We start from the raw sequence: 27,493 nt of genomic DNA, 5'->3' as shown, positions 1-27,493 counted from the left end.
TGCGTGCAGCTATGTGGTTGCAGAAATTACGGTCAATAGAGGATGACAATTTTAAAAAATTACGTAATGAACATCTAAAACTGTTATTATTTGCCCTTCATCGTCGTAGTATGGTTGGCATTTTTGAAAATAAACCTCCTGATGAATTGGAATCTTTCCACGATGGTCTTACCGTATGATAACTAAGATTATTTTTTTAATAGTTAATCTGCTAAACTTTTGATATACTTGACACATTTTAATAGCTATTCAGGTATTAGTAAATAGATACGTTATAAATTCCATGGACTGTATGAGTAATCCAAGAGTTAATTCTATTTAGAGTATAAAAGGAAAACCTTCACTGACAAGAAAACTTGAATATTTTTAAGCTCAAAAACATACCACTAATCATACAAAACAGGATTACAGGAGTGTTTCTGCCAGACATGTGAAACATATAATTTAGTAATATTTTTTAGGATTTGGTTAAACTTGTACATTTGGATGGGATCTTAAATAATTCCCACAGGGATACCAAACTACCACAAGGAGATGATCCTTAGAACTTATGATTTATTACATGGGTGTTTTTCTTATGCTGAGCCTGCTTTGATATTAATGCAGTCCTAAGGTGGATTATTCACCTATGTACCTTTTCTGCAATCTTTCTTACAGATAATCTTCTCAACATCATGGATTTCAGTGTGCCACATAATTTGGTTCACCGCATATTCCCCATGATATCAAAGGAAATTATATCAAATCCATTCCAGCGGGAACTGATAACACCTGAATATAGTGTATTCTGTGGTGGCCTCCCCATAATAGTTGCATTCTGCAGAGGGTCTCAATATCTGCATGCACAGGTGAGCTTTGAAGCAGCCATTATTGGTAAGGAACTGGATAAACTTGTATCCCAATTCCTCAAGCTTATGTTCCAACAATCTCTAAAAATCTGAGATAATCCTTTGAGTCCATCTGTTTGCCATCACTGACTGATCCAATCTCTTCAGCCACCTGCAGACAAGCAATGCCTCTGCAAGTGCCTTACTTGGTTCCTTGTACATCTCCTTCCTCTTCCAAATGAGGAAATCAAAGGGTGCAGGTCTGTCCACTACACCAACCACATTGCTTGAGATGGTCCTGTACCTACAGCATATCTAAAGACACTCCTCTGCATCCTGCTAATTATCTTTATTTTTCAGTTTAGCCTCCAGAATCACCGTAAGATATTGCTTCAGAGGATTGATATATATGCATGGGTTCTATCTGCTGCAGAGAAGTGTTCTGAATGATAGGTGACCTGTTGTCATAAAGAAGAAATGTGATCCTGCTTTGAAAGTTTTTCTTCAAAGCATTAGATACTTAATTATAATAATCACTATTGAGGCTAAATTAGTAAAAAAAGAAATACACAATACTTGGAAAAATTTTTGCATATATTCTTATTGGACATGGATGTATTTTTCATTATTCCTTTTATACATCTAGTAATGGTTGACTTAACCTCTCTGATCTCCACACAGTCGCACCTGCAATCATGCTGTATTTCAATGTATGACACATATATGAGGTCTGTAAATAAAGTAATGAGACTGGTTCAGAAAAACTTTTCATTTGCTATCTAATTATACATGAACTCTATCACTTTTGAAATAGTTTCCTTGGGAAGCCACGCAACGCTTCAAACTGTTCTCCCACTCTTCATAACAGTGTTGGAACTCAGAAACCGAAGTGAGTATCCTTCAGATGGTCGGTTAACATTTTTTTAATGTTTTAAACTGTTCCAAAATGGCGTCCTTGAGGTGCTTATAAAGTCGAGAACAGAAAAATGTTGCAGGGAGTAAAGTCAGGTGAATAAGGTGTTTGAGGAACTACAGGAATGTTTTTCTTTGCCAAAAACGAATTAATGGAGAGTGCAGTATGACAAGGTACATTGTCATGATGCAGCATCCAGTTGTCTTTGATGGCTGGTCTCACATGGCTAACTCTTTTCTGCTGTCTTTCAAGAATTTCTCGGTAAACATATTTATTTACACTCTGTCCTGCAGGCAAAAACTACTTATGGACAATGCCGTTACTATCAAGAAACAAATTGGCATGGTTTTGAATTGCTGATTTTTTATTTTTTGGGATGTGGTGAGTTTGAAGTGTCACTCCTTGCTCTGACATTTTGTTTCTGGATCATGTTCAAATATCCAAGATTTGTCACCAGTAATAACATTTTTTAGAAAATCAGGATCAATTTCAATTCATTCTAGAAGATAGTGACACACTTCCATTCTGATGTTTTTCTATTCCACAGTGAGGTTATTTGGGACCAATTTTGCACAAACTCTTTTCATGTCAAATTCATTTGTCAAAATTTGTTGGACTGTGGTACAGTTCACAATTGTTCTGCAATCATTCTGACAGTTAATCGACAGTTGTACCATATCAAATCTCTGATTCGCTTAACATTGTCATCATGTTTTGACGTTAACGGTCTTCCAGAGCATGGATTGTCTGGAACTGATTCCCAGGCCCATTGTTGAGGTAGTTTCATTCAGTTAACACTGAGCATCTTGGTCCAATGGGAGCGGAGCTCCATCCTGTTGATAAAAATGAAGTCTTGTAATCTTCATTTACAAGAATGTCGTGTATGTTATTCCAGTAACCGTACGTTCCGTAAAAAAGAAAGGTCCATAAATCTTTATTTACAAGAACCTTGGGTATTTTGTAGACCCCATATGCAATTATTGTTTCCACTGAGATTGAACACCACTTCGTTGCGGAAGAAAAGTATCATCTTCCACGTTTTCAAGCATTTGATCACAAAATTCAGCACACTTTGGTTTGTTACATCTGTGAAGACCATGTAAAAATTGTAGGCAGTATGGCTTGAAAAAAGTAAACAATGCTTCAAAACACACCCATTGGTTGACGTATTCTCTGCTTGCTCTGTGGGTTGACTTTTTTCAATTTCTCATGTTGCTCCTCTGCCACATGCAGTCAGCCCGGGCTCTTACCTTTACAGAAAGACTGTTTATTCAAACTGGTGAAACCAATGACTAGGTGTTCCTTAATGGAGCGCCAATCTTAAATCTGTGTTTAAACACATGCTGCACTGCAGTTACTGACAGAAATTTGCCATACTCAAGAACACAGAAAATCTTGTGTTGCATTGTAGTCTGTAGAATAAACAACTTACATGTAATGGTGGTGAAAGAAATTTACTGGTCTTTTACACAATAGGAACATCAATTTGTATAAAACATCTGCATAAATTATTTCCGTAAGATTAGCAAAAAAACCATTGCTTTCTATAGAATATAGTTTTACCTTATAAATTTCTAAATGAGGCACTGAGAGGAAAAGCGGCCTAACTCCCAGTTTGGCCAGGTATTGTATTTACAGTAAAATGTACTATATTTAGTGTAATCTTACCACTGTAAGTAGTGGTAAGGTTTAAGACACCTTTTAACATTTTTCAACAAATTGTGGTGCTGGTTGTCTTGTTTTTTATTTCTATTATTATACAATTTTTACTAGTAAAAGTGGTCTAACCTTTATTAAAAAGCGATAGATTTTATTTATAAATTTCCCTGCATGAGTCTCATAATAACAAGCAGAAAAATCCGAACAAAAAATATCTCTCTGGACTTAAACTTGACTATAATGTATAATTTGTATTGTGGATATGTAGTCTCTGAATCAGTTAGACTTTTTATTTTTAATACAAAATTTAACCTGTCCTTTCACCCTCCATTGAGTGATACTTGCAGAAAGTGTGATTCATTCAACATCAAATTAAAAATATCTACTGGGGAAGAACTTAACAATCAAAACAGTTACATCTGTTGAAACCTGACTCTACAAGAAGTGAAAGTAAAGCAATGCACAGAAATGTCCTGATACTACTGCAATAGCTTTCAACCTCCAAAAAACACTTCCAACTCTGGTTTTATCTGTTGGAGTAAGGTATTACAAGCGACAACTATGAACTTACTATTTCTCAATCCATAATATAGTAAATAATAGCTATATCTGGAGTGAAGCAGATGCATCAAAAGGCCCTCAAATTGGATCATGTCAATTTTATTAAAATTATATTCAAACATCGAAACTTATAATGTATTCTGACCAATGTGGTCAGAATATAAAAATAGCTGCATTGTGTAATTGTGTAGTAACTCAACGAAGAATTTTTTCTTGAAGAAATTCATCGTAAATTCTGGACTCAGGGCACTCTTATTTGCCTTGGATCGGGATTTTTCTTATTTTTGAAAAAATAAGAAATTCTATTAAGATGTGCATGTCGATTTAACCAGGAAATAGAATCCTTTTCTTATAATGACTAGCGAAGATTTTATATCCACTAAATAAATTAACAATAGAGAAAGAAAAGTTCACTGGATGAAAATACAATGGTTAAAACACCGAAAACTTGCATTATACATTTTAAGAATTCTAACAACGAAACTGCAAATATATATTTTGAATTTATTGATTGTTTTCACCTGTATGGCTCATCCCACATAATTTTCTCAAAAGGCGTGCATTTTAGTGGCCTAACCCACTAAAAAGATTTTTTTGTAAAAGTTTTAAGATTTTTATAAAAAGTTTTATAGTAAAGCAAAACTATGAATTAAAGTGATGGAATAAAGAATTCAATTTCATTTTTTTTTTGTAAACTTTGTTCGTGGATTTGGTCACTTTTCTGTTCAGCACCTCAATATCTAAAATATACTCAAATTATAAAGTAATTTTTTAGTAACAAACTCGATAGTGCATATCGATGCTGACTGTTTAGTAGATGAATTATGAATTTAATTTTAGATTACTAGTTTTTAGCATAAGTTTTTTGCTATGTATCTTATATTAAAAAAAAATAATTTTTAATTACCTTATTTTCAGTTGATGGAAATGACCAGGGAATTGATTGAATTAACTGAAAAAAAGGCAGCAAAAGATTTAGCGCCTGGTGAATGTCCATTGCCAGCTGTAAGAACCAGTATATCGGCAGATTTAAAAGAATATACAGCTGCACAAATGATACCAAAATTCGGTGCCCATGTTTATTATGCGGTTTCTTGTGAACCGATACAGTTTTGGAAAAAATCGGGCAACACCAGTTATCCTGGTTCTGGAGATATACCAAATCCACAGCAATGGGAGAATGTGTTTGCTAAACTCAGTGATCATGTTCTTGAACAACAGTAAGCTTTGTTCTTTCTTTTTTTATTATAATAGTTATATGTAATGACTTATTTTCATATCTAAGTATGAAGTGTAATTGAAAATACTTTGTACATCTAATGTTCATAAACTAAAAGTAGTACACAAATAAGCCAGAAAAATTATGCCAATTTGTTTTTGTTAAGCTGAATTTTGCTGCTTATTCATTAGTAAAAAAATTACTTTTTCTGAAAATGTACACTGTGTAGTTCTACAATAATGTTATGATTGTATAATGATCCATCCATTTGTGTTTCACCTCCTAAACTATCCTTTCTGCCTTTCGGCATTGATCTTTGTTCTGTGAATTAACAAAAGTTTTTCTCAGTATGGAATATTAGCCCTACAACCCGGTACAAATGGAAGATTTACCTTCTTAGGCCTCCAGACTTTTCTGAATGTCCTTCAAGGCTTTCTGAAGAGACTCTCCATTCACCTTCAAATTTGACCAGTTTCTGTCCTCTGCCTTGTCAGAATAATTACTAAATAATGATCCAATTTTATTAAAAGCCTCCACTTTCTGTGATATCTTAAACTGAGAACCATCAGATGATTGTTTAGCTAACTTATCAATGTATTTACTGGAACAATACCCTTTTCATTATGGCATTTTGTATGTTTAGGTTTTCCCCTTAAGTACTCCCATCATGCCTCAGATACTGCTGTAACTTAGTTTCTCCTTACTCACAGTTACCCATCTTACATGACTTCCCCTACCCACAACCCAGGGACATATCCTGATGTCTACAGTTAGGCTCCCAACCTATGTGGCTCCACAAACAAAAACAACAAAAAATGTTGTAATTATGATTATAAAAGATTAACATTAGAAAGAAATTTGCATTTTTTCTCATTCATTTTTTACACTCCTTAGTTTCATCAGATGCATCTTTCATCTTTTCTTTTCCTCTTTCATTTCATTTTTCCATTCTTTCATTTCATTTTTCACTCTTTTATCTCTACTAAAAACAATTAAGAAGGATATGCTCAAACTAAAAATTTTTCCATTCCTTATCAAACTTTCCTTCATCTATATTCTTCTCAGCATTTCCTCATTTGTTGTCTATTTTATTTCCTACAACTGCACCTCAAAGCTGGCCATGCTTCTCATCCTTTGTGATTCTCATTTGTGATTCAGATCTATATGATTTTAACATTCCTCACAAAGAATCTGAGCAAACTTTTCATCCTTACTTAAACTTGATCCTTCTTACTGTCAGTTGCTGTTCAAAAGCTGTTTTCCCCATAAATATACTACTTTTCCTTTGATCAGTTTCAGTTCTAAGTCACCAAACTTCTCAAATACTGAAATGATTTTACCTGTTCTTCGTTCTTTTCTTCCAGCAGTATCTTGACAAGAATTCTCTTTTTTGTCAACTCTGATCACTTTTTTTTAATTTTTATCCTGAACTCTTCCCCTGATTTTAATATTTTCCATTATGACCTGCATTATAATAATATCCTTACTTCATATCTTTCTAATTCTGAAGATAGTAAGTACTCTAGATAATTATAGATGTTAAACAAATGAGTTGCATTTATTAATCTTAGCCTGGTGAGAATGAAAATTAATTTTTATACATATAGAAACACATTTAAATCTATTAATATTGAAAAAATTATTTGTTGCTATAGTGATCAATCAATAAGAAAAATATTTTCATTCATAATTGATAAAAAAAACTACATACTAATGCAGCATCCCTTTTACACATTTTGTTTAAGAGGAGCCCTATTTTTACTTCCTGATCATGTTAGTCTTAAATTTGGTATTTAAATAAATTCTGAATAGGATAATCACCAAACAAGTACATCATTATTAATCTAAGGATTTAACCAATAAACATTGCTCTAATGGTTTATTGTTGACAGAATGTAATAAAAATTGAGCCAGTATACCAGTTTATACTATACCTAATAAAGTAAACAGAGAAGAAAGAATAAAAAAATTAGAGCTTTCTTAAACTTCAGTACACCTACGAAAAAGTCATAAAGTAAAAAACCTTTGGTAACAGCTACAGCTATGTAGGCTTATATTTATACTCGTTGCATAACTGATATGAATCAGTATATACTGTTATGAATCTGTACATACTGATAGTTTTATCCTATATAAGTGAATTAAATACTACATAAATGAATCATATCAGTAATAAATAAGTAGGTGTATTTTAATCAGACTAGCATCACAAAACACTAAAAAAATTAATAGAGAAGTGTATTTTATTTATTAACATGTAATATAATCAATCCCAGATGGGCCCCTGATTACACTAAGTGAAGATTAATGCAAAAAAGACTATAAAAATTGGTTCTGCAAAAGAAAATCTTTTTAATATGTAATTTCTACCAATTTAAAATTAACAGATGGAAAAATATTTTAAATTGACGCCTACTATTAACACGGAATATTCAATTTTTAAAAAATAGTTTCAAAATTTTGAAAATTAAGAGTTTGATATTACTTTGAAGGTCTAAAAAGTAGATAAAATTGATGTTCAAATACATTGTTCATATTGATATTAATGAAGTACTTCGTTTAAAAAGGTTTAATCCTGACAAACATAAAAAAGGAGATTCCACTGTAAAGGATTCCTCTTCATTTTTGATGACAAAAAATTTGATTGCTGAATTTAAACGTAATAGAACATCTATTTCAGATGATGAACCTTGGAACCCTTAAAACTACTATGACTGATGAAATGTCACAAAAATCCACAATGCCGAAGTGAGTAGTGATCTGCCGACTGATTGTGCAGAATCTTACTGACACCACAAACATCTTGATAGATCATGTCTACTGCATTTTATATGTATAAAAACCTATTCACTCATTGGATGAATTTAACTGAACACTTCTCAAGGGTGTTACTTAAACTGTATTCCACAGTTTCTTTGATATTTTATGACAGTCGATTAAACATTGAATCACTATTATAAAACGTATCAAACAATGGGTGGGAGCAGGTGAAAGTTCACTAATGAGAGTGAAAACAGTTAAGTTAAATTTGTAGAAAAAGTCATTTGTGTGGGTGATAGACTACTAATAAAAAGATAGGATCATTGCCAGGGAGTATTAAGCTTCACTACTGGACCAGTTGAAGAAAAATATTTATACTGAACACCCACATTTGATCAAAAAGAAAGCGCATTTTACTAAGGATAAAAAGATGGGAAGATTTTCTAGATGTATCAAACTGTAAGGTGACAGAGTTAGAAACCTTGTAAATAAAACAAAACAAATATTTGATCATCATGATTTCTTAAATATTTTATTGAGTATCAAGAAAAGCAAAGCTTTTATTAAAAAGTTTGTACTTTTTTCAAGCATCAGTTTCTTTAATTATAAATTATTACAGAACCAGTAAAAAATGTATCTCTGAGCAAAACAGTTTTGGTTGTATGAGGGCGGCCCAGAAAGTAACATAACGTTTGTGCCTAGCATGAAGATGGATGGGGATACAGCTGTCATCTTGACGTCAATATGTTTGTTCATTCAGTATGCATCAAGCTGTCATAGCATGTGGACTGTAATTTTTCTACTTTGTTCATTGTGAATTATTGAAATGAATGTGTTCAGGTGCGTTCAGTGATTAGGTTTTCACTGGCAAAAAACCGAAAAAATTGTATTTATCAGCAACTTTGTGAGGCATATGGAGATGGAATAATTAGTGAAGGTGAAGTGAGACGGTGGTACATTCAGTTTAAAAATTGCCACATCAATGTTCATGATGAGGACCGAAGTGGTCAGCCTAGCCTTGTGACTGATGAACTGATGATGAAAATCAACAATAAAATTCATGAAAATCGCCGCATTACGATTACGGAACTCGCTTCATTTTCCCTAAATTTCACAAAGTTTACTGCATGAAATTGTATCAGGAAAGCTTAGTTATCACAAGCTTCGTCCAAGATGGGAGCCAAAAATCTAACGCAGAAGATTTCTACAGAGAAGGAATTGAAAAGCTTGCGCATCATAAGCTCTTCAATTTAAATAGTGACTATGTAGAAAAATAGTTGTCATTTTCAAATGTATATAATAAATTTTTTTTTTTATTTGGTTATGCAAGTTACTTTTCTAGACAGCCCTCATAATAATAAATTGATAGGGTGGCAGATTTTTAAAAACTGGCTCTTTTTTTTTTAGATTTATTATAAGTAAATAAATTTGTGAGAACCAGTGCTTTTATTGAATGGAAGTAATATGACAAGACTTGATTAAAAATGAATTATCACGACCATACTGTGTTACATAAAGTAATGAAAGTTTAACAGAAGAAATTCTACCTTATTTTGAATATGTAATCATATATTATTTTACATAGAGTATGAATTTTAATATTACTTTGATGCTTATACTTAAGTCATAATCCAAATAGTGAAGTACAAATTCTTCAGTTTAAAGAATTTTTTTTATTACAGGGCTGCTGTTGATGCTGCAATTGAGTTAGCTAAAGCTATAGAGAAGGGTGAAGCATCTGAAGATGATCTAAATCCTGATATAGATTTTAGCAAGAAGATTGAAGTAAAAGGTTGTGATCCTATTGTATTCAAGTGGAAGAAAGATTCCAATTTGAACCTACATCAAACTTATGAGATTTACAGTGAAGGAGAGTAAGTTAGATCTTCTATAATTCTTTAAATTAATGATTATTCTGACAATTTTCTAATTATATTATTATTTAAATTATAAAGTCCCAGGTGTAAATTCTAGTAATTCCATAATAATGCTCTCGCACACAAATTCGAGCACAAACACAGTCATCATGAGTTGTCATTTTTTTGAACAATGGTGCTGTTTCCCTCTATGATTGTTCATATAATCTGTAAAACTGTGAAACAAATTTGTTTAAAATACCTGTTTAATATTCTTTGAATATTTAACTTATTTTATAATGCATCATAAAATCTAGACCTGTAATTTGATGAAATGCTGAACCAGATTGCAACTGTGGATCAATTTGTTGTATTAATTTTGTTTTATTTAATTTACCCACCTTGGGCAATTCTGGTAACCCACCACCCCTGCAGTTCTTGGCACAAGCCTTAACACCTCTGCAGTTCTCAAAATGCCCTCAGATGTTTTGTGTTGTAGCACTTGCCAGGTTAATGTCCTCCACTCAGCAATCCTCGGCATAGCCCCAGGTTTCTTCGGGTAATGTCTTGAGTTGTACACAAATACTGACCCAGTAATCTTTTTCAATATCAATCTGCCACCTTGCTGGCCTTTATTTTTTCTGTCACATGATACCTAAAGTGTAACTGGAGCCATATGCCTCGCATACAAACTTTATAGTTAAATAAAAATTTATAAGCTATAAGCTGTTGTATTATGCAAGTACCTATATGTACTTTGATAAGATGAAATTTTGTTGACTTTCCAACTCTAAAATGGAGAGAATGCCCAGCAAGAAGCTGCCAATGTGTAGCTAGACATTAAAGTTCTTTGGTGTAGTTTAGAAAGCAGTTTTTTTTCAGCTGATTTGGAAGTAGAGCTCCAGCATTCAAGACCTAGTAAAGGCAGTTACTTTTATATGGATTTGAATACTAGATGGTGGATACCAGTGTTCTTTGGTGGTTGGGCTTCAATTAACCACATATCTCAGGAATGGTCAAACTGAGAATGTACAAGACTGCACTTCATTTACACACATACATATCATCCTCATACATCCTCTGAAATAATACCTGGATGGTAATTCCCAGAGGCTAAACAGGAAAAAGAAAGAAAATTTGGTCATTCAAGAGAGTGAAAATTGTATTTTTCCACCAATAATTATGATTGTGAATGTTAATTAAAAATAAGTTCTGAATAAAATCTTAAGATAAAATCTGAAATTCCTAATCTAATATTATGGACAATTTTAAAAAATAAGAAAGAGTGCTAAGCAAAAGAAAATAAAAACAGGAAATCTTAACCCAACTAGAAACTTCTACAGTCACACCATGAAGCCTTTAGCTTAACTACCAATGAGTGGGATGATTGAAATAAAAAGCAAAGAAAATAAATGATTTTCGTTGGTTCCATTGATTGAATGATTGGCTTAAAACCACAACATACCATTTTTTACTGTCAGCGTGAAGATGTGTGGAGTCTATAAATGTAGGCACTGAATCATGTACAATACATTTAAGCTGACATTGTATTTCTCATATTGATACCAGACAAATAGCTGCTTGCTTATAAAAATGGCAAATATTTTATTGGAAAGTGGATGGATTGCAATAAATTAAATTCATCTCAATAAAAGTCGCCTTGAATAAAAGTTGTTTTTCAATCTACTAATAGTAAAAGTAAGTTGTAGCCTATGGACTAGGAAATAATAAATCTATTGAAATAGCACTGTTTGCTTGTATCTAATTGCTAGGAAATAAGGTTAATAAATCACTTCAATTTCTGAAGTGTTCTTGATACAATAAATTAGATCACAATGGCACTGGATTACAGAGTACAGTCTGTAACTAAGAACTGTGTTAAGTACTGTACTGTCTGTTAAGAACTGTATTAAGAATGTCAAATAGCTACAAATGAATTATTATGGGAATCCAATGACATCATCAAAGAGGATACTGGTTTTATAAATTTTCACAAAAAGAAGTGTAAGTGATAAAATTGTAATGTTTACTGCTAATGCTGCAGTGCATGAAAGGGACGATGAACAGTTTGTACCATTGCCAATTAGAGCCAATGTATTGAGAATTTCAGATGGTACCATTAGTAAAAATCAATTATTTAGTAATATTAATTCTAAAATATTAAAATTTATTCCATCTTTTTGTAATTTTTATTGGTGGCTTTAACTGTATATTGTAACAAGACATTCTAAAATTCATGTCATGACTACAAGCATCGTGTAACTGTCACTTGTTATTCTAGTTAATTTATATTAAAAGGGTTTAATTATCAGAGATTTTTTAAATTTTCAGGTATCCTATCAACTTGCATGGATAAGTTGTACTAAAAATATAATTTTTAAATGATTATATATAAAATTTATCATAAAATTAATTTAGCAATAAAATCAAATATTACAACTGAAATTCCTGCAAACCTTTTCCCAAAGGAACTCAATCTTACTGACTTACACTGACATGTCTAAGAACTATAGGTTTTCATTTTAGCAGTTTATATGTTCAGTCAACCTTACTAATAAAATATAATTGAAACTCATGATTGGCTTGTGATGAATTTACCCACAATTTTTCATAATGTTACTGAATTGCTATATACAATGATATAATGTAACATTATATCAAACATTATAACATTATGTAACATTATATACTTACATTATATCATTGTATATAGCAATTCAGTAAGTACTCTTCAAGCACTACCTGACATGTTCATTATACATCAAACAAGTGTGGTGGCTCACGTATAGGCACTGTGGAACTGCAGCATATCCCCTATTTTCACTTGATATTATTGATAACATTTAATAAAAGTCCTTTTTTCTTTAATTTTTTTTTATACTAGTAAAATATATAATCCTTAACTTAATGTCAGTAGTCAAAGATACAAGTTCATGTAGTCATTCACAGTTCATGAAAAAGATACAAAAATCTTTGTATGAAACTGTACGCTTCACAGTTCCAGCGGTGTGTTTGGCTGTTGTGCACATAGAAAGCTGCACTTGAGGCTGCGAGAGAGAGAGAGAAAACACTATTGCTCCTGCAGTGCTGACCCTGGCATGCTGGTAGAAGGTAGTTTTATTTTTTACTGCGCATGTGTATGGAACGTTCCTTGTTCATTCCCTTTTCTAGTTTAGTCTATGGAAGGAATATGAAAGTGGTTTAGTTTTTTCAGTAGTGATCAGATGATGGTGGAAAGCAAGGGCTCTCTTTGATTGCCAAATCTGTCCAAAACACGCTTGTAGGGCAAAAGAGAAGGTAATTAGTAAAAAATAATTACATATTTGTCTCTGTGTACATAGAAATTTAAAATAAGCATCATTGGATTGTAGTGTTGTTAAGCGGACATTTTATTAAGTTTATTATCGCGTATCTTTTCACTGACTGCAGTATCTAATAATACAAAAAAAAATAAAAATATTATCTGTATTGACATTCAGAAAAAAATTTTCTGGAGCAGCACCCCCACTAACTTTAGCTACGTTGCAACAAGTAAAGATAAAGACCTCACTCCAACTTTGTTAGAAACTGCAAATTTTGATTTTAAAAGAGATTTTGATTTTTACATATAAAGAAACGTTTTAATAATTTATATTTGTCTTTTGTTATAGTATTGATAATATTGAAAAACAAGGTCGCCATCAATTGGAGTTGGATGAAGAGGCATTCTCTATACTGGATACAAGTTTACCTGGTAGACAGCGTATTGTCATTCGTGATCCGTATTATAGAGATGTACCACATGATTTAGCTGAGCGTAGGATGCATGGTGTTGTAGAAGGTAATAGACAATAATTGTTGTTAAATATTGAAGAATTAGTAAATATTAAGTATTATTTGATTAGGCCAATTTTCTAGGGCTATATTAGTACATTTATTTTAACATTTTGATATATTACAGGTATACTCTCCTCCTACCTACTCCCTCTTCCCTCCCCTTTATTTTCTTTTTTCTTGCTTGTGTAGAAATGCCTTGGTTACATATTATAATATTAGTAGAAACTCAAAGGCATTGTAAAATTACAGTGACTTTTTTTCATTCAGATCAGAGTTCTACTTCTGTTCATGTGGCCAGCATATTAAGAAAGATCATTGATCATTGCTTGTACATGTGGATGCTGTTATCTAAAACAAGATCAATACAGATGATGATTTGTTCCCCTTTTCCTGTCTTAGTAAAAAAAAACACCTCATTTAATACCTGAATCCAAATTTCTCTGTTATCCATATTTCTCCTATATTTAGGAATAAAACTTAACAAATTCATTAATAAAATATTGTTCCATAATTTTAACAATTTGCTCCTAATTTCATAATTACAATGTAGTTTTATTACATAATTAATATTTTATCAGAAATTTTTTTACAAAATGTGGAAGAAATTGAAAATATAAAATCTCTAGACATAAATATTAAAAAGGATAAAGGAAAATTAAAATTAGGAGTATCCTAATTTTATTAATCCTAATTTTATTAATAACTATAAATAACATTTGTCCATCATTCCATCAAAAATTTGCAACATATATATATTGCAAGCTTTGCAATATATTGATGAAAATATATTTAAATAAATAGCAATTGAAAATAGATAAAAACATTATTAATAATTTAATAAATATACAAATATAGCAGTGATAAGACAGCTTGTACTAGGTGGTTAATGTTAGTAGAATTTAAAATATAATTTTACAGTGCAGAAGAACAATATGAATCTTAAAAATATTATTTCAATAAATATATAAATATTTATAAAACTTTTTCTTTTGGCCTGAGCTTTTTTTTTAGAACAATGAAGGAGTTATAATTATAGGCAATGCAGAGTGCTGAAGTATGATACTGACTCTTCTTGTGGCCACATTAGACAAAATTAATGTAGTCAATGTTTATTTTCAGCAGAATGATGCTTAAAGTTAACATAGGTCACTGAGCATTATTGCATGAAAAATTGGCAGGATAGGTTTTCACAAAATGAATAATCAATTCGCCACCTAGATTGTGCGTGTATATATATATATATATATATATATATACTGCTGTGACTAAAGCTCCCTGAAAATCCAGGTCATTTGCCATCAAAAATTACCCTAAATTGTTTGGTGCTTAAGATCTTAGACTGCATACTTAAGTGAAGGTGACACCATTAGTAAACATATCATGTTTTATGGATGCCAATCCTCTAACCACAAGATTATATTTTCATATTGTGTGATTGTCTATTGGTACTAGAAATCCAGGCAGGTGCACTCCTGATTTTTAGTTAGGAGACAATTTTTCAGTTAGTTATGAGACTCATTTTCAACTGAATGGCTTTGTTAACAAACAACTGCCATGTGCAGGAGTGTCTAAAAAACCAAAGACTAATTTTTGAGCCTTATCTCTATTAAGTGACTATTTAGTTACAGCTTTTGGGCTAGCATTTTTTCTTTTGGACTGAGTTATTTTTTTTTTTTAGAACAATGAAGGAGCTACAATTATAGGTAATGCAGAGTGCTAAAGTATGATACTGACTCTTCTTGTGGCCACATTGGACATAATGAACGTAGTCAATGTTTATTTCCAGCAGAATGATGTTTAAAGTTAACACAGATCACTGAGCATTATTGAATGAGAAATTCCCAAGATAGGTTGTTTCACAAAATGAATACATCAATTCGCCACCTTGATTGTGCGATCTAAACCTCTTGACTTTTTCCTTTGCGGCTTTGGAAGTAACAATCCTACATCTATAATCTACAAACAGTTGCAAATATTGAGTATATTCAAGCTGTTGTTCAAAAAATAACACTGCATTTATGTGAAACTGATGCAGAACTTTCTTCACAAGAAGGAAGTTTCTGTGAACAGAAACTGAAGTGCAGTTTATCAGATATTTAATCAGGAATTCTGTATTTCTTGTCATCTTTATTTAAAAGATGACAATTTTCCACAATAATTGTTTATTATTAATATAAAATTGCATATCTTAATTGAAAGTTCTTTATATAAATTTTTATATCAGATATTTTTAAAGGAATTAATGATTCATATACTAATTTGAAACAGAAATACCGGAACCTATCGAAGAGGAGGATGAAGATGAAGAGGAGCCATGTCCTTGTGATAATGTTTGTGCTACTCCCAGTAGTCCAGCGTCCAGCCCTTGTCCATGTCCTAGCAATGATAACAGAACTGGCAGTACCACTGGATATTCACCTTCCTCACCGTTAGCATGCTCATTGCTTAGTCCAACTAGTAGTTCCAGATTGCCAGCTCCTCAATCATCATCCTCCAGGCAGCCTACTACTAGATCACTTCGTACACCCGAGAGCTCGCGAAGTGTATGTACACCTCGAAAATCCCAAACACCTGATCAAATCAGTCTTCGTACAGGCCGATCACCTGCAAGCAGTATACGTAATTGCTATTCACCAGCTGAACAGTCTTACAGTCCTCAACAGATGGAGTATTCTGTACCAAATTCGTATGGAGGCTCACAGATAGATTTTGATACTTCTAATATGTATCCAATGCAACCCAGCGTTGGAAAAGTTAACAGACCCTACAGCAGCAGCAGTTCACGCAAGTAAGTATTTTTTTATTTTGTTTATTATTTTTGTAAACATAATTTCAATTAAAGTCTATAATGCTGAATATCTTAAACAAATTTAATTTAGTGAATACATATAACTAATAAACCTCAACCACTTTATGTAGGACATTAATTTTGTGAAATAAAATAAGAATCCAACATAACATAACTCATTCGGAAGCTAAGTTATATTATATTTCTTATTTAATAATTTGTATGTCTGATAAGATATCTGTAGAATGTGGTACAAAAGGAAGAATCTATTTTTGAAGAAATACATCTTATGAGAACCTCTTTCAACATTTAAAATTCAATGTTGGAATAATATGTAAAATTAATCTTTTGAGTAAATTAAAGAACAGGATTTTGTTGTTAAACTCTACGGTGGCCAAAAATTAAAGTTTTTTAATCACTGTTTACATACTGTGTACCAGTGATTTAAAACAGGGTGAAAAAAGTGTAGTAAAAAGGAGAATTACCAGTAAAACAGTTTGGAATTAGCTGACTTTTTGAAAGATTAGTTGATTGATTTCAGTTATACTCTGGTCTTACTAAATGGAAAATCAGTAACAAATTGGATGATTGTAGATTGGAAATATTTAGATATTTTTATAGGGGGTTGTCCTTTCAATGAGAGTTGTCCAGAAAGAAAAAACAAAGGTAATTAGAGCAGTGGTTCATAATTGATCCTGTTAAAAAGTACTGCAGAATTAAAATGCTGAAAAAAAAATTAAGGTGAGATGGACGAGTTGAATAGGACATGTGAAGATGATAAAATAGTCGTGTAAGAAAACGTCCTGGAAGAGGTAGACTTGAGGGATTGCTTAAAGATGCCAATGACCTCTGAACAGGTTTTAGAGCTTGTAAAAGGAACATGGCTGATAGAGAGTATTGTGGAATGGCATAGTATTTGAGTCAGGGCCCTATTTCGGCTGAATTACAAAGAAATAAGTATGATTGCTAAACATGAACATAGAATACTGCTGGAAACTCACACACCATGAAATTTCTGTATTATCTGTTATAAATTTTTCCTTCATAGATTTACAGTGGCCTTGTATTGAAAATTAATTCATGAATTTATATTTTTAAAAGAATAATTTGGTATTGTGTTGTTTTAAATAAATTTTTATGATTAAATCAATTGACTTTTTTTATTTGGCTCCTTAAACTATGTGTAATCATTGTATGTAGTTGATTCACTCCTCTGGTGATATTCATATATAACAAGCCATTGACTTTTATGTTCACTGCTTATATGATCTACGTAATTCAACAAAAATATTTGTGATTAAATTATCATCTGTAATGACAAGCTGCTACAGACCCATTTTTTTATCATATTGAGCTCCCTGGTTATACTATACATTTGTTTCAACGTGGTTTTGGCTACAATGTGACTCGAAGTATTTCTTTGGAATTTCATAATTCTATTCATGTACTTACTTAGACGATTCCACTTTGAAAATACACTTGAAGATATTCAAAAATATTCAACTAAAAAATAAGTTTTCAAGTGAGAGTTTCCTATCATATATATCTGAGTTTCAATTTCATGGTGTATGAGGTTCCTGCATTAATCTTGTAATATCAACCAAACCAAAATTTGCATTTTGCATAGTAATGTGTAACATTTTGATATTTTTACTGAAATCTTCATTCAAATAAATGAATTTAAATAAGATTGAGGTTATAGTAAGATGAGAATATTTTAAATATTCATTAGAATTTCTCTTCTTTTCGATAACATTTCTGTGATATGCTTTGCAGTTACTTCTGTAGCCTATCATATATCTGAGCAAGAAATATGCCAAATGCAGTATTTGATAAACAACATTGAAATTAATTGAGCACACATTTTTACATTTAACTACTTCAAATCTATTAATGCTTAAAAATAGAATATTATATGCAACTTTAATGTACAGAGCGAGTCAAATTTTAAACTGTCCCAGATAGAATACTGTAACTTTGAGCATAAGGTGTTAAGAAATAGAATATGAACCCCTTCTCAAGGATTGGCCCAAGGGTAGTAACTCAAATATTTTAAATAACAACCTTTGTGTGATACATCATTTTAAATTTTCTTTAAGACAAGAAAAATTGTATAAAAAAAATTTGTACAATATCTATGCCCATTAAATAGATATCAAATAAATTATTTCTAAAAGTCAATTTTTAGATTGGTAAAAAATAGTTTTAACTTAGATGGTGGATGATAAATAAACACAAAATTAATAATGGATAAAATTAACACATAACCATGGAGTATGGTTGTTATATTTGATATTCAGCATATATTAACATTTGTATACAGCATATATTGTAGTTTGTGAATAGTCTATTATTGTTTTATCTATTTAATAAACTTAAGATTTTATAGAATTAACAAAGATTGAAAATGATTTTAAGATGAACAGGAATCTGTTTGAAATAGGATAAATTATGTAGTATTAAAGTAATTTATGTATTGTAAGTAATAAGTCTTGTGATTAAACTTAAATATTATGATTCATGAAGCCAAATCAGAAGTTACATAAAAATACAAAAACTTTGTTTTTGTAACCATAAGAACATTTGTATACAGCATATATTAATTGTTGTTTCTGAATAATTTATTCTCGTGTTTTATCTATTTAACTAATAAAATTAAAATTAACCAGATACATCTAAACTTTCCTTCATTTAATGAAAAGATCTGGCTAAATTTTTCTGAAAGTTTTTCTTCTGTTTTATTAGAATATTTTATAATTTCTCACATAGAGTTTAAAAATAATAACAATTCTGAACAATTTAGAGAAAATTCCTGTAGATCTAATATGCTTGATAATACTAAACTGTACTATTTAGTTTTCGTGTTGTTCGTTTCTGTTGTAGCATCACTGTTACAATATTTGTCATAACGTTTGCTTTCTTCTTTGCCATTTGGTTTCGTTGGGTGCTCAATTAATGTGTAATGGGTTAGATGACATTCTCGTAGTATGAAGAAAAATACCATAATTACGTTAACTATAGACAAAAGAACAACAAAAATTGTAAGTGTTGGTTTAATTATACAAGTAAATAACCAGTTATACCAGTAAATAAAATTGTTAGAATGTAAAGACAAACGAAAAAAGTAAACAAAGTAAATCTTTATTTATAAATTTATAAATTTTCATGTAAATAAAAAAAAACACATTTGGCACCTCAATATCAATAATAGTGAAGCCACGTTGTCACATAACCTTTTAGCATTTCATCCAATTGTTCATAAGTTTATGATGTTGTAGTTAATGGCCAAACACAGTTTCTGATTATGAAATTTTATGAAAAAATGTACCTACAATAATTTATGAAATTTTTTGAAAATCACAGCTGTAAGATATGATGTGTGATGTATGATGGTGGAGCATTAAGCCACCAGTGTGTCTCTTGTTCACTTCTGATCCTACTTACTCCTGACCAATTTTATTTACTCTGTTACCTGCGTATTAGATATTTTTAATTAATTAAACATTTTACTTCACTTTTAAGTGTAATGTTTGTCTGTTCAAATCGTTCTAATATACTATTATCTTTTTCCATATACTGTTAATTAAATACTTAAATCTTAAGTTTATTTTAATAAACTTATGTTTTCGTAATGTTCCAATTTGTGAACTTGATTAAAAAAACTTCTGTATAAAATGATTACGATCTACTTCCTTATTTTTCTAGCAATAGTTAGTTTTGCTCATAACAAAATTTTAATTTTGCTAAAATTATAGTAATTAATATTGTAATTACTTATTGTAGTAATTAATAATACTTAATAAATAATATTTTAAACAGGCCATGGAAAGAATTCTTTCAAATAAAGTTAACAGCTTCTAGGAATCTTGAAAACCTATCATTGGCAAATCAGCTTGCATAACTTGAAGATGCAATTTAAACTTTAGAACTTACCTATGTTTAGAAACTAGATTAAACTGAAATAGAAACTTGTATTTCTTTTCCCCTTACACAACAATAAAAGCCCTAATATATTAGTAGGCTATTGATGTAATCTGTAACCATTACTAATAATATATTCAAGGTCAGTCATCCACCTTCTCAAGAATACAGTTTGAAATTTGCAATATATATATATATATTATAAACATGCAAAAGTACAGATAACAGAAATGGAAATGGAGTTAAAATGTTCAATGTTACTCATAAAATGAATAAATATCAAAAAATATTTTAACAATATTGTAAAAAATGAGTAACCTTGTTTATTATATATTATTGCTACCTATGAATATACAAAGGGTGATGATAAATCCATGCAAAAATAGAGCAACAATTTTTTGTGAAAAACTTTTATTTCTCAACGTATTCTTTTTTCAAGTCTAGTCAACTTAGTTCAATGATTCTCAATTTTTAAAATGCACCCTTTCTACAGATACAGCCTTTTTAGGGAGATCTCTTATGAAATCTACCTATAAAGGCTGTATCTGTTGTAATGGATACCATGATTTGACTTAGGTAAAATTTTGGGAGTTGTGAAACATGAAGATATATCAAAATTTTACCTAACTCCCAGACCCCAAAACCAGTCGGCTCAAAAGTTTATATATATAATTTCACTTTCTTGTGGCCATAACTGCTGTAATTTTGTGCAAATCACTTTCAAATTGTTCCTTAAAAATAACCTGTCCTAAAATCTCAGTCGAGTTCGTTAATGGCCAAACTTGGACCATACGGATGGAAAAATATCGCTTAAGTAAACTTTAAGTAGATATTGAATTTGTTTAAAGTTCTTACTATTCTTTGGATAAGAGCCTAAAACTTATGTACTAAAGTTTTTTGATATCACCAACCATTGGCCCAAGGAGGTGGAAAAATGGAGTTTCAAAGACAAAAAAAAATTATACCTCCCTTAATAGGTACAGTATTGAATCTGCTTAAAGTGGTTGTTAATCCTCTAAACATTACCTAAAACTTTTGTCTGAAACAACTTTTGATATGACCAACCCTTACAGCAAAGGATGACCAAAATGTTGCTGGAATTGTAAGAAAATGGGACTTAACTATTGAAACTATTATAACTTTTTTCACATGTAACTATGAAGTTTTTCTTTTCTTCAAAAATCTTTTTTATCCCCCTACTTAGCATTAGTGAAATCTACCTCTGCCTTCCAGTGTGCAGAAAGGGATTTATTTTTCTTTGTTTTCTTATTAGACAATCCAGTAAAGATGCATGAACTTTACTACTTAATTGGTCCACTTCCAACCCTTCTGGGCAGCCTATCTTCACTCATTTGTAGACATACCAGCTTCTTTAATTGATCTTCTGCCCTCTAGATTTGTATTTATAGAAAGATATATGATATACGGCCCAGTAATAGTTTCATCCTTCTCCAGAAACTCATGAAGATTATGCCATGAGCATCCCAAAAGGCAGTGCCAGTCACCTTATCTGTTGTTGGAACAGTTTTTGCCTTCTTTGGAGTGAGTTACCCCTGTTTTGATTATTTCTTGGTTTCAGGTCAGTAGTGATGTATTCAAATTTCATTAATTACTACGTAACTGCAAAAAAATCCCTTTCAGTTGCATGGAACAGACCCAAACTGCGCTTAGAAATAAATGTTTACCAGTTTGCCTTTTTAATTTTACAGATATTAATTTTTGTTATAGACATAAATTTTAAACATATAAAAATCTTTTAAATATTCATTGGGTGGTCGAAATGGAAAAACTTCTCAAATCGAAAACTGTTTGTTTTTCAATTAGTTTTCATTTTTACAGAACCCCTCTTTATCTATCGTTATTTACTGACAGTTTAAATATTTAATTCATTTAGAATTATATTCTATTCAAGTTATTTCTCTGAGGGACATATTGTCTTCATTTGTCAATATTTCTTTTTAGCCGGCAACCTTTACAATTCTTATGTTATTTACTTGCAGTGTAGTTCAGAGATTATGCTATAAGAAAGTGTTTGAATATATTTACTTCATTACATATTTAAACATTGGGTGTAATCTTTAGGTTCAGACTTTGTAACCTTTCTCCAAAATAAATATCCAGCTCAAGTTGGATTGAGCCTCCATGAGGTGCACCTGAATATATCCAGAACGAATATGAGAAATTTGTCCAGTGAACTGAACCTAAACAAACTTCACAGCTTCATTTATTTATTTATCATCAAATCACACCTCACTAGATCACATCTAGAGTTGTAACTCTGAACCTAGTCCCCCCACAAGCAATTCCTTGACAGTCAACCATGAAAGGTCTTTTAAGGAATACTCCAGCAGCTGAACTAAACAACACCAAAGTTCAGAGAAGGCAACAATCAGATACGGTGGGCTGGTACTTATTAGAGAATATGCAATTTGAAACATTGGAATGCCCCTCCAATACTACACACACGAACAAGAAAAATACAAAGTCCAAAATCAAACCAAAGCAAATCACTTACCTACATTTCCACACACAATGTAAACTTGCTCATGCAGAAACTGGCCTAATGAATCAACACAAAATTCTCACATGGTCTGCAGGAAATAAGAAACACCGACCAGATACTTTGGAATATCAAGGATATATAGGCTCTGCAAAGGTTTACCTGGGAAGAGAGTGATGAAAAATGTCCCACAGATAGGAACAGGCTTTTTAGTCGGTCTCAAAATAATGAACTTCATACAAGAATTTGAGTCACAATCTCCAGAAATCTTAACTCTCACCCTAAAAGCATCTTAATAAAAACTACACTATAATAAACACCCATGCACCCACTAATAACAAAAATAACTCTTCAAAAGATCGTGTTCGAAACAGAAAAGTTCGACATCTACTAAACCTGACTACAAATAACATCATCCTCAAAAACAAAGTTCAATAATTAATCAGACTTCAATGCTCAACTAGGCAGAGAAAGAAAATATCGCATCATTGGAAAATGGCCCAACCAAAGGAAAACAAACAAGATCTACAATGTAAAAGTTCTCTGAGGAGTACACAGGCTCACATCATTATGTAGTCAAACAACAATCTTAAATAAATCACAGAAATAGCTAATAAAATCTTTTAATTATAAGTAAAACAGTGGAGAAAAGACATTAAGCATGGCTATTTCACCAATCCCAAAGGTCAGAAACATCCTTCCAAAATCTAGTAAAACAAAGAAAAGAAACCACCCAATTCATAAGGAGAAAAAAGACACACCAAAAACCAAGCTGAAATTAAGAGAATTCAATAAAACATAGTCAAGAATGAAAACTGTAAACTGGCCTATAACAATAAAGACAATGCAGAGATCTTAGCTAAATATTTCAACTAACCTCCTAAATTGTGAAGGGCAACAGAACTCCTAAACTTCCAACTCAACACCACCAGAAGACATCAACCCTCCCACAATAAGTCTACCAAGCACTGGGTGAGATGAAGAATTAGAAAGCAGTGGCAGATCAGACTTATGTAAAGAACTGGGAATATGCAGGAAGCTCAGCAATAATTGCCCTTCATCAACAACTTGTCAACATCTGGATCAAAGAACGACCAATTTTTTTTATGCCAATTTTATTTTCAATGTTTTGAAGTTCTAATATCTGTAAGGGATATCACTGGATGACACCCCTCATCCATCTACTACACAAAAAGGGGACAAAACAGACCCTAACAGTTATAGGTGAATCTCACTTCTAGATACAATAAATAAGATTCTTTCAAGAATCATCTTCAACAGGATCAGTTTACAACTCTAGAAAGAACTAGGAGAATATCAGAGAGGTTTTAGACCCTGGAGGAGCTGTTCAGATCATGAGTCTCAGATCTTAATAATGGATTAAAACAGGAAAAAAAACAGAGACATGTGATAGTATTTGTAGATTTCAAGAAAGCTTATGACTGCATTCATAGAGAATCCCTACTAAAAATTGTAAGACACCCCTTGGACTACATACCAAATTAATAAACTGACCCTCACAAACACTAAGTCAAAGGTAAAATTCATTTTAATGCTTTTTTGAAATGGTCTCTGAACAATGTGAGATCAAAACAAGAACTGCACCAGGGCGATGGCTCTCACCATTATTATTCAGCTGCACTCTAGAAATGGTAATGAAGAAATTGCTTAAAAAATGTCTCCAAAAGTAAAAATAGTCTCCAAAATCAAAACAAACTGTCTTGGTTTTGCCGATGACTTGGCACTGCTAACTACATAGATTAAGCTAAATCACAGATATTAGAACTTCAAAACATTGAAAATAAAATTGGCATAAAAATATCACTCAAAAAGATCTACTTATGCAGCTGACACCTGAAATACTCTTCCACCTGAACGAACAATCAAAGACAGACTTTGATAGTTAACATAAGGGAATCTAAGCAGAGGGAATCCAAATGACTAGTTCATATAAATTTATTTTATGATATAATCATCAATAAAGTAAAAGTTATTTTAAATAAGAGATAATGTAAAAATTACTATAATTGGTATGTGTGATCATTTAATGCAGTAATTTTTTTTAGTACTTTGGTTCTTTGTATGCAGTGCCAAAATTTTGAAAAACGTTCTAAACTATTAAATAAAACAACCTTACCTTTTCTTGAATTGTTTGGTTCATTGCAGTTTTAAGAAGCAGACCTGAATTTAAGTTTATTAATCACTTTTCTAAATATTTCTCCTTGATCGTTTTATTCCATGTCTGCAAATGAATTTTTTTAAACCATCCATAATTTTGTTTATGCTACACAATGCAGTAGCAGCAGATCTTAGTACAACCGCCTAACATCGATAATGGAAGCAATTGATTGAGTCTTAATAACAAAGTATTTTGCAATTCAAATTTAATTTCAAATCATCTATAGACCATCATAAACTAGACCAACCTACTGAGTAAGTCTAGTGTTAAATTCGTTATCGTAAATTAGTTAATTTTGAAGTTAAAAGTTCTCAGGTTCAAATCCTAATAAAGGTAGTTAACTTTTATTCAGATTTGAATACTAAATCATCGGTACTGGTGTTCTTTGATGGTTGGGTTTCAATTAACCATACTCCTCAGTAGTCAACGTGAGTTTAAGACTATAAATTTACTGGTACAGTTGCATTACTCTCTCATTACTTTCTCTTCTTTTTTACTGTTCTGACAGTTTTAATCAGTCCTCCTTATGACATATCCCAGCCAAATTAGCTCAACTGTTCTGATTAAACTTCCTGTTCTCATTCACTCTCCTAATTACTTCTCATTTTTCACTCTTAATTTGTTCTTGCATAGTATCTAATCTTCATGCTTACATTTCAAATAAATAGTTTTCATAGTGATTTCTTTCTTGTATTAATCAGGCAATAAAATAATCTTAATGGTTATTCACAGCCTTTTTTTCCTCATATTTCTTAGCTTCTACATTTCATATCTATACAGAAATAGGCACACTAAACATAAAAAAACATGTTTTAAGTTCTAACTCCATTTTATTAAATAATTAGTAAATGCTTACTTATACAGTTGATTTACAGAGAAGTTGTTCATTTCTTCCTTCTACTATCTAGATGTTCACTCCTAACATCATTGATTCTGTTTACTTAACATTCATTTTCATTCCATAATCTGTTATATGATTAATTTTTTGTGTATGAATAATCAAAAAGTTTATAGAGCATAATTGTTGCATTATTTTTGCATTTGCATTATTGTTTTGTAGTTACATTAAAACTCTTTATAACTGAGAAATATTTTCAATTTATATATCAGTGAAAAAATTTTTATTTGATGTTTTGATTATCAGAGAGATAAGGAGCTGTTTTACCAAATAGACTTTAGCGATTATATCTAGTTACACATAGAAAAATAAGAGTTCCTGCATCTCTTTGTAGGTAACCCACTCATTATATCATTAAGAATGGACTGGATGAAGATCTGACATCTTTGGCATGGACCTAGCAGACTTTGATCTACATAGGCTAAAATGTTGTGATCTATCCAAGGATTCACAGACACAAAACTGATAATAGAATCGTTTGGTGGAATGGAAGCCCATACCTGAAAAATAATCAAAATATTTACTGTTATGTAAAAATACCTTAACTATTTACTGTAAAAATTAGTGTCGTGTGTGTGTGTGTGTGTGTGTGTGTGTGTGTGTTTGTGTGTGTGTGTTTGTGTGTGTGTGTTTGTGTTTGTTTGCAACTGAACAACTAATTAATCCAGAATCTCCACCACTCTCTAGTATTAAAGTTCATTCTGAATGTAATGTTTTATGCATCCACTTTTTAATCTTTTAGAAACTTTTACAGTAATTTTAGAATATTACAACAAAAATTGATGGACTCAAACTTTTTCTTTTTTTATAAAAATTTTCTTATTAAAAAAAATGTACGCTTTCTTTCAGCAATGCACCTTCACAAGAACCATGTTGTCAGTTTGAACAAGCTCAAGATCCGTGTTGCCAATTTGAACCACCTCCAGAAGATACATGTTGCCAATTTGAACCACCTCCAGAAGATACGTGTTGCCAATTTGAACCACCTCCAGAAGATACATGTTGTCAATTTGAACCACCTCCTCAAGATACGTGTTGCCATCCTTCACTAGAACAGCGTTACCAATATGAACGATCTTCTGCTTCATCAGCCTCACCACCACCACCACCCCCACCATCACTAGAACAATTTCGCCAATATGATCCAAATCCATACCGAAATTATGATACCAATGTATATAGCAATGCTAGTAGCATGCAAAGTGAGTATGTATGTGGACAACCTGTTTGTGCCCAACGTCAGATGCCGCCTAACAACTATGCTAATACCCAAGGTTATGGAGCACAACCTAATTATGATTATACTGCAGCATACACTCAAGATATGAATTATAATAAGAATACAAAGAATACTAATTCCAATAGAGGTTATGCACAACCAGAATGGGCACAGATGAATGTTGAAGCTGATATTGGTAACAATGACGAGTGTTGTCCTGATGAGTATGATGATGGCAATGATTATGGCAATGATTTTTCTCAAAATCAGACAAATTACAACGATGATGATTGTTGTTGGTCTTGAATTTTTAAAATTAAGTTGAAAATAATATATATATTACAAATTTTGTTTTTAATTAAATACAGACAACAGTA

The 27,493-nt window shown here is 31.5% G+C and overlaps 1 protein-coding gene across 1 annotated transcript; it reads left to right on the top strand.

Moving 5' to 3' along the window:
* On the top strand, nucleotides 1-27,493 carry LOC142332295 (uncharacterized). Its single transcript, XM_075378645.1, has 6 exons — nucleotides 1-173; nucleotides 4,879-5,180; nucleotides 9,622-9,813; nucleotides 13,446-13,615; nucleotides 15,880-16,399; nucleotides 26,747-27,493. Exons 1-6 carry the CDS (start codon nucleotides 12-14, stop codon nucleotides 27,420-27,422), a joined length of 2,022 nt encoding a protein of 673 aa, XP_075234760.1. The 5' UTR covers nucleotides 1-11; the 3' UTR covers nucleotides 27,423-27,493.

Source organism: Lycorma delicatula, chromosome 11 (genome assembly GCF_047948215.1).
Source record: "Lycorma delicatula isolate Av1 chromosome 11, ASM4794821v1, whole genome shotgun sequence".
NCBI lineage: Eukaryota > Metazoa > Arthropoda > Insecta > Hemiptera > Fulgoridae > Lycorma > Lycorma delicatula.
The sequence above is the reverse complement of the archived record's forward strand: the minus strand, read 5'-3'. Positions and strand labels throughout refer to the sequence as shown.